General features: G+C 45.6%; 1 protein-coding gene across 2 annotated transcripts in view; it reads right to left on the reverse strand.

Annotated features, from left to right (window-relative positions):
- The window catches only part of LOC107380767 (alpha-2-macroglobulin), a 29,761-nt gene extending 25,892 nt beyond the window's left edge, over positions 1-3,869 (reverse strand). Inside the window, exon 1 of one of the 2 annotated variants that reach the window (XM_015952103.3) lies at positions 3,381-3,869. In XM_015952103.3, the coding sequence (XP_015807589.3) occupies positions 3,381-3,835 (455 nt within the window). In that variant the 5' untranslated portion in view covers positions 3,836-3,869. The remainder of the gene's footprint in view (positions 1-3,380) is intronic. The other variant, XM_015952104.3, reaches the window with a different exon arrangement.
- Positions 3,870-9,070: the final 5,201 nt, after the last annotated feature.

A 9,070-nucleotide genomic window follows, 5' to 3' on the forward strand; every position in this document is an offset into this window, starting at 1 on the left:
ATCAGAGTTTCAGCACACACAATTCTGAGATCAGACATACATACATACATACATACATACATAGGCATAGACACATGACAAGAGTTGGTGACTGTAGTCATTCGCAACCCGAGTCGCGCTACCTTAATAGAGATCAGAGGGTTTATATGAGGATTGGGTCAGGTGGAGGAAAAAAAAGGTACTTCAGAGTTACTCTCCACAGAGAGGGCAGCTTTTCTATGCAAAAAACACCTCAGACAGAAATGCAACAGACTTCAGACATTATACAACATAAGTTTCCACTAGGTGGGGTGGTAGGGTTTTGGGACCCCCCTCACATCAGTACATGCAGCCACGATAAGCAGCGCTCGTCACCTCCGTCTGGACAGGGGAGGGAGGTAGTTGGGTTAGAGAGCACAGTGACTCCTGGAATGATTCGACAGTCTTCACAGCTGGGATAGGGAGACAGAGTTGCCATGGCGACGGCAGCATTCCACATTTCTTCGGGGTGGGGGGGATTTGTTTCAGCCTCACAGGCTCAAGGGCCTCACATTCAGATAAGGGATTGAGCCAATATTCCTAGACAGCTCGTTGATTTTCCGGTAAGCCAGGTAACCTCCCAGGCCAAAAAGCAGGAAACCTGACACCAACACAACGAATATCCAGACGTCTTCAGAATCCTCTACAGACAGTTGAGATAAGCAGATCAGGTTTCACTGTTTCCAGGAATCCATGATATGCCCAACTGGCTCTGTCCCAGAGGGGCACCCGGGAGCCCCTTCTCCCATTCTCATTGTTGAAAAAAATTTTGTCAATCGCGTTGAGAGACCAGCTGACCAGATCCATTTTTAATAATTTCCTGTTTCCAGAAAAAATTAGAAGCGCCGTGCACAGACAGGACAAAGAGCCATGGGGATAAGATACGGAGGAGAGGAGGACTTTGTCTACTCTCCAAGAGCCGGAAGAAGAAAAAAATTCAGTTAAAAGGATTTATTTGTCTTCTTCAACTGAGAGGTGTGACATCTTTGTTATTTCAAGCCTTTGAGTAACCAGGAAAACATTAATACATAGAAGAACGTCAGAAATCAGATAAAAATCAGGTTTCATCTGATTTGACTGATCAGCTGGTCTAAGACAAAAGAATGAATATAATACTGTGAACATTTCCAGGCAGCTGTACTAATCCAACATCTTCCCAAGACTCTTCCAGAATCCAGATTCCTTCAGAAATTCTAAAATAAACACATCTAGATACTTAAACACATCTAGATAATTAAAGCTGTTAGAGAAAAATCAGTATCCACCCTCATCTGAAAGATGGATCATTTCTTTCCCTAGAGCACCACTCACATCTGAATGCACATCACATGACACTCCCTGGATAAGCTTACTAAAACATTTTCAGGTTTGCCAGAAATCAAACATCAGCCACAAAAAGAAGCTAAACTGGGTTAAAGCCTGTGTGTGATGGGCCCAGCATGGCCTCTAGGCTGCTGTTAACACCACTCCAACATTCACATGCACAGCGCCAGTCAAATAACAGAACGAGCCCTTTGTCCTTCAGGAAGCTCCGCTGACCCGTCTGACCTTCCGTAAGCTGCCCAGTTCAAGCCGCTGGCTGCAGCCTCCTTAACGTGGGAAACTGGAGTGTTCTGGGCTGACGTAACGACACAGGCAAAGGCTTCCTTTGAACACAAACTTAGAGGAGGAAGGCAGGCTGGTGATGCTAAAGCTCCAACTAAACTTGGCTGAGGAGGAGTCCCGCCATAATCCACAAAGTCAGAAGTCTCTTTACTAAAAAACACATTTGAGAATTAATCCACGAATGTATGTCATTAACCCAACGTACCTGCACTGGATGTACGTATTTGACCTAAAGTGGATCTTAAATACTGGAGGTGTCCATGTTTGATATTGCCTCATCATTAAAAAAAAAAACGACAAAAGACGTGACAGGTGCGAGGTATTAATTACACATGTAGCTCGTAGGGTTCAGGTAATAAAACAATGATCCTTTCATCTTCTTATTTAAGTTGGGGACAGTAATCTGAATCAGTCAAGACAACGTTGCAACAAGTTGGACTGTTTTCATATCAGCGGACACACGAGAAGGAACTTTAGCTTTTATTTGTAGGAACTGAGAGGCTGCCCGGTCCAGCGGCCTGCTGATACTGCTCAGAGGCAGATATGCTGCCCGATGATGTCATTTCTGTCTGCTACTAAACTACTCCGTGCATTTGAGTCATGATGACAACAGTCCAGATAAAAGTCAAACACAGCAGCACAAAGGTCCAGAAGGAAAATCAATACAAAAGCCTCTTTAGGTGCTTTAGGTCGTCCTTTCCCTCAGACATCTGAGCCCATTCCTCTTTTCTCTCTTTGTTAGGGTCATCTATGTGAAAGTAACTATTGAAAGAACTTTTGGTACTTGAGCGGAGAGTTTACATCAAGGAAAAGACCAAACTCAGACTAGCACACAGGAGAGACTAGAACGCTGCTAAATGCTTAAAAAAATACAAAGCTTTTCTCCAAAGCTGAAAAGACGAACAGCTGGCAGCGACTCACCTTGAACACATTCTCCTCCCTGGGCTGATAATAAACTAACCCAGGTTAACTGGAGCATCATTCATAATGGCCATACGGTCCAGTTTAAACATGTTTTCGTTTTAATTGAGTAATGATGAATTCAATGGCAGGTAGAAAATCTGAATACTGCTAGGATGAAAATCTAAATGTGCATCCTAAAATGTAAAAGCAGGAATAAAAGGTGATTGAAAAGCTCCTAGACATCTCACCTGCAGGGCAAAGTCTGATTTCCTAATTCTAAGAAGGGTGATTATGATTGTGTGTGATAAAGATGGGTTAATAATGAGGAGGAAGAGTGCCTTTTCTACATGTCTGATGCTCTGACTGGGGTTTTAACCCAAATGGGTCCAGAGATTAAATAAACACCCCCCTCAGATAAACCAGGTTGGCTTAATTAAACAAGGTGGGAGGTTAACCTGACTTTTGAACCGGATTAACGCAAAGGCAAAGTAGGCACGTGCCTAGGGCCTGATTGGCTGGATGGGGCCCAGACCATCACCATTAGAGGAACAAAATTAAAACTAAATTTAAAATAAAATGTACAAATGTCCTATGATATGACTCCTATCTACAATTTATTTCAATATTTATTAATTAACTAAAAATAGTGACCATGTTTATCTTAACCACAGTAGACCGTTTCATTGGCTAAGGCGCCACCCAATTAATGACGTCAGAGAAGCGGTCAGAGTCAGAACGGGACACAACAAAGCCAGCAGGTGTTTTTGAGTAGGCTAACTTTCACGGTGCTTTCGGGTGCGGCAAAACGTGAAAAAACAAATTAATGAAGAGGAACAAAGGGATGGAGGACTCACGTCTCGTTGAGGCTGGCTGATGTCGCAGTTGGAAGGAGCGCAGCCGCGACCAGGAGCAGGCGGAGGACAGGTGCCATGGCGGCGGAGCGCGAACACACCGAACCGAACCGGACCGGACCCAGGAGCAGGAGCTGCAGACGCTTTGGACTGTGGAGTCTGGCTAGGACCGGACAAACCCGGGGCTGTCCCAAACAGAGATGGCGGTACTGCTTTATAGGACCCAGCTGGCCCCTCCGTGGGTCACTCCCCCGAACCAGCCTCCTCCCCTTCCCAAAAGCTGAATCACAACAGTCCCTGCGGCCAGCAGGCCACCTTACTAGTTTATCCACAATGCCTGTAATGTGCCTCTCTTTAACGTAAAAGGCCTGAAAAAGGTGCGGATCTGCAGGTGAGACGCCGGGGTATTCATGGTGCCCACGGAGGTCTGGTTCCACTGGTTTAGTCAAAAACAGCATTAAAAACAAGAGAGGAGCCTCAGGGGTTCGGGCGGGTCCATCAGAGGCCAGAAATGACCCTTCATGCTGACATTCCCCAACACACACACACACGCGTGTGTTTGATACACAAGTATGACTTTTTTGTCAGCAGGCTGTACTTTACAACCAGCTCTCCCTCCTGAGACACTGCTGCTTTTTTACACCCTTCTAAAAAAAGCCAAGTTTGAATCTTTCACCAGCAGCAGGATGGAGAGGTCACACAAAACCACTGCTATTTAACACGCCTGGTTTAGAGACTGGCTTCAGTCGCAAAATGGCTCACGCACCTGGCTAGGACGCCTAACTGGCGAGGTTTTCCAGGTAGCCTACAGGACAGCTAAAGGGATACCCAGAAAATGGATGGATGGGTTCCTTCTCAGTGGTTTATGATGTGGCCTTCATGAGAATGTGCCTTTATTCAATTAAACTATATGTCAGACATTTAAACATGAACTCTCACGTGCAGTTTTTGTTTTTACTTATATTTCAGATAATGTTGAGATGAATCCATGTGAACATGTTAACCGGGGTGTCTTTTAGGTCTCCCGGCTGCAGCAGAGCCACCTTTACCTCCACGTAACACGATCCCGCCGCTGAGCAGCAGGTCAGTAGCTGAAGCGCAGAGATAAAGGACTCGGGTACAAGGCAGTGTGAGACTCGTCATCCTCTGGGACACAGAAAAGGGTAAACACGAGGAGAATTCCTCTCCTGCTGTTAGATCTCTTGCTTTCTCTCTCTCCGCCCCTTCATTCCTGTCAGAGGAAGGTGAATACAGATCATTATAGAGAGAATCATTTCCACAACAGACATTAGTTGGCTTGGTCTGACTTTGCCAACAACATCTAACTCTGTGACAATAGATTCTGGATGTGTTGTGTAGAAAATTTTTATATATTTTGAGATTTATTACGATGAAAGCCTGTATGAAGGCATCATGATGGCAACTTCTTTGTCTTTTGTCTTTGATTTCTGCTTCTAAAGAAGTCATCTAAGTTCAGAGCAGTCTTGTTACAGAAACGACGTATATTTATTTCTGTTTTGGTGCTGGATTCTGTTTGTAGGTGCATGAAGAGAGACTTGATTCTCATAATAATAACAGGACATTAACACAATTGGTTTGTCTTTACTAATCAGATTTATGCCATCTGTCCATCTGTCCATTTTTGGCTGCTTATCTGGAGTCGGGTTGTGGGGGCGGCAGCCTAAGCTGTCAGAGACTCTCTTGGTCAGCTTGCTTCTCACACCAAACCTTCTGTCAGGAATCTTGGCGTGACCTTTGACCCAGCTCTCACCCTGGATTCTCATGTCAGTTCTCTTGTTGGCTCTTCCTTCTTCCATCTCAGGAACATTGCTAAGCTGAGTCCCATTCTGTCCCGCTCTGAACTTGAGACAGTTATCCACACCTTCATCTCCTCACGCTTAGACTACTGTAACTCTCTTTTCACGTGTCTGAGCAGAACCTCCCTGAACCGTCTACAGGTGGTTCAGAATGTCTGTGCTCGGCTTCTGACCAAGTCCTCCAAACACACCCACATCACCCCGCTTCTCCTCCAGCGTCACTGGCTGCCAGTCAACTTCAGGGTTCATTTCAAGATCCTGGTTCTGGTCTATAGGGCCTTACATGGACAAGCACCATCATACCTTGATGATCTTCTCAGACCTTATACCCCCAGCAGGTCTCTGAAATCCAGTGACCAAAGCCTACTGGTTGTGCAGCACCAGGCTAAAGACCAAAGGTGACAGATCATTTGCTGCTGTGGCCCCCAGACTCTGGAACTCTCTCCCCCTGAGCCTGATATCAGTGGACTCAGTGGTCTCCTTTAAAAAGCAGCTGAAGACTCACTTGTTCAAGCTGGTTTTGGTGTGACCTTCTTCACCACTCTCTCCTTTTTCTGCTCTTGTTCCACCATTCCCGGGATCCACTGATTTCCCTCTTTCGTATTCATTTTCTCTCTCCTTTCCTTGAACTTTTAATTACAATTTTTGTTTCCTCTTATTTTAAACATATTTGCAATAATATTTAGAATTTTTTTATATTTTAATAAAAAAAATTGTGAAGCACCTCGTGATTTTTATCTTGAGAGCTAATTAAATAATTAAAAGATCGTTTTTAGTTATTTTTTTCTCTTCGGGCTGTGCCTGGCCGGGCTCCATGGGTTAAAGCCCTGCCACCAGGTGCTGGTCATCGTGCCCCACCTCCAGGTCTGGCTCCAGACGGGCCCCCCCAATTTATAATTGGAGCGGTCTCTACGTGCGTCCGAGCAGACCAGAGTGCCCTATGCACGCACGCACGCACGCACGCACGCACGCACGCACGCACGCACGCACGCACGCACTCACACACACACACACACACACACACACACACACACACACACACACACACACACACACACACACACACACACACACACACACACACACACACAAGCACACAAGCCCAATATTTCATGGCTTCCAAGAACAATTCTTACCCTCTTCTTGGTACTGGTGGAGTGGTGCGCTGCCCTCATCGTCCAGCTGCTGATCACACTGGAGTGTCTGACAACAGGGGCATGTTGGAGGGGGCTGGGAGACCACGGTGGCCTGGTCTAGTTCTTATTCTAATGTCCAGCATGCTTGGGAACAGCCTAGCTGGCACGGTGTCCTGATATCCAGCAGTAGGTTGGTATGTGCTTTGTTTCCTGATCAGAAAACCCATAGATGCTTCCTGGTGTTGCAGACATGTCCTGCTGAGAGAAGACCCCACAGCTGACCCAGGACAGGCTGCAGCAATTCATCTCTGGCCTGTTATGCTATAACGTCTTGGAGTTATTTGAAAAGCAGATAAATGATAAAAACATTTTCTAAAGTAATTAAACATATATTTATTTAAGAATTATGCTATTTAAAGGAAAATAAACATGCCAGCCAGTGTGCTTCCTGTTTACTAGCCTCTCTTACAGTTTCCAGAAAACTTAGAAGAATGTGCCTGAAGTGCTGCAGCAGGACGCAGAGGATCCTGCGAGGTCAGTTCTCCCTGAAACTCCCTTTGGCCAGCACCACACCTTGTAAATACAATTGTCACTTAAAAATCTTTTAGCGCTAATTTTAGGTTGTTAGCTAATTCATCATGCAAAGGCATCTTGTTATGTGAGATGGTTTGGTTATTTTGCTCAACATTCAACGAGACAAAAGCATTTTCCTTGAAGTCGTCAATCATCAGAGCCTGACTTCAAAACAATGCAGCTTGATTAGGATTATGATTAGGAGTGTGCAATTCTGCAGTCGTAATATTAATCCCGTACCAAGTAAAAACAGAGACATTACTGCCCATTCTGACTCCAGTAACAATACTTTTTACTTGAAATTTTAAGAAATTAAAAGAATTTTGTTAATTTAGAAAATGTAACAAAAACAGTCAGCAGCAGAACAGGCCTGGTCAGAACACCGTTCTTCCCTCAGAACCACCATAATTCTTCATTTCACTGATTCAACAAGGGTCAGAGGTTCTGGTCCATTCTGACAGGACGGCATCAACTCCATCCGTGAAGAGAACCGCCCGTTCCGTAACACATTCTCACTCCCAGCTTGTCAAAAACAAACGCTTGGTCAGCCACCCTCCGCCTCAGACCCTGACGCCAAAAGTGCCCTTTTTCGTGACTTATGTGCGAAAAGGGTTTTTTCCCTTTTCTGACTGCAGATCCCAATGCAGCGTAAAACTGACACGATGGGATGTCCGCAGCCAGGGCACCAAACAAGCTCATGTTACCTCACCCTAACCTTATCCTCTTATTTAACCTTCCCCTCACCCCTATCCTAACCTTAACCATCTTGCTAGCGAACACGTTAGTGATGTGACGGTCGCTCTAAGAGCCGGCTCTATGAAGAGAACGGCGGGAGCCGCCTCGTCATTGGTCGAGTTTGGACAGAGCCAACGCGAGGGGGAGGTTTCAACTACTAAGGTGGAGGTTAAAAGTAGAGTGTATTTGGAACCTCCCCCTCGCCAGATGGTATGTTCTAACGTTCCCCTTGGGTGGCAAATACGAAAATTCAGTCAGAATGCATGGGAAACAAACGCTTGATCACAGTGAGAGTAACGTTTTAGGTAGCAAGAGGGTTAAGGTTAGGATGAGGGTGAGGGGAAGGTTATAAATAGCGAAACGTTAAAGTTTAGGTGCGGTTAAATGAGCTGGTTCGGTGCCGCATCAGCGGATATCCCATCACGTCAGTTTTACACTGCATTGGGATCTGCAGTCAGAAAAGGGAAAAACCCCTTTTCACACATAAATGACGAAAAAGGGCACTTTTGGCGTCAGGGTCTGACGTGGAGGGTGGCTGACCAAGCGTTTGTTTTTGACGCGCTGGGAGTGAGAATGTGTTGCATTCCACAACACCCCACAGGTTCTGGACTGGAGTGGGATCTGGTGATTTTGGAGTCCAGTGAACTCATGGTGATGTTCTAGAAACCAGTTAGATGTGATCTGAGCAGTGTGACATGGTGCATGATCTTGCTGGAAGGAGCCATTAGAAGATGGGTGCATGTGGTCCTTGTCGTGTCCCGTGTCTCCCCAGTCCCAGGCACTCCTCTGCCCCAGCCCTTCATTGATATTCCCCCTAGGTTCACATGTTCTCTTTAGTACATTTCCTGTTCATTTATTTCTTCCAGCCTTTTTCCTCATGTTTTACTTTTTCCTTAATCAGTTTATCCTTATTTACCCCCCCCCCCATCCCTACTATCATTTTATCTGGGTCGGTTTCAGTCCTCTCATTGTGATTTTGCATCGCCTCCTTGTCATCAGCTATCATCTCACCTGTTTCCATTGTCCTTCTTTCCACTTCCCCATCTTTTAATCCCAGCTTGGACATGTCTCCCTGACTTGCTCCACCACCTGTGTTCACAAATAAAAGCTTTTGTCTTACATGCTGCCTCCTAGATCTCGACTTTTCACTGCATTTGGATCTGCAAACATGACATACAGGGATGGACATGGTCAGCAGCAACACTCAGTAAGGCTGTGATGTTTAAACCAGGCTCAGCTAGGACGAAATGGGACAAGAACCCCCCCACCCCCACCCCCCCACCCAGCAACCTGAAGAGTTGATGCAAGGCAGCATGCTTCCATGTTGGTGACTCCAAATTCTGACACACCTGCTGTATTTCATTGTGTGTCTGATAATTGCTATCAAACAAGTTTTGTGTGTATTTTGACGACTGGGAATTTTAGAGGCCCT

Source organism: Nothobranchius furzeri, chromosome 13 (genome assembly GCF_043380555.1).
Source record: "Nothobranchius furzeri strain GRZ-AD chromosome 13, NfurGRZ-RIMD1, whole genome shotgun sequence".
Lineage (NCBI taxonomy): Eukaryota > Metazoa > Chordata > Actinopteri > Cyprinodontiformes > Nothobranchiidae > Nothobranchius > Nothobranchius furzeri.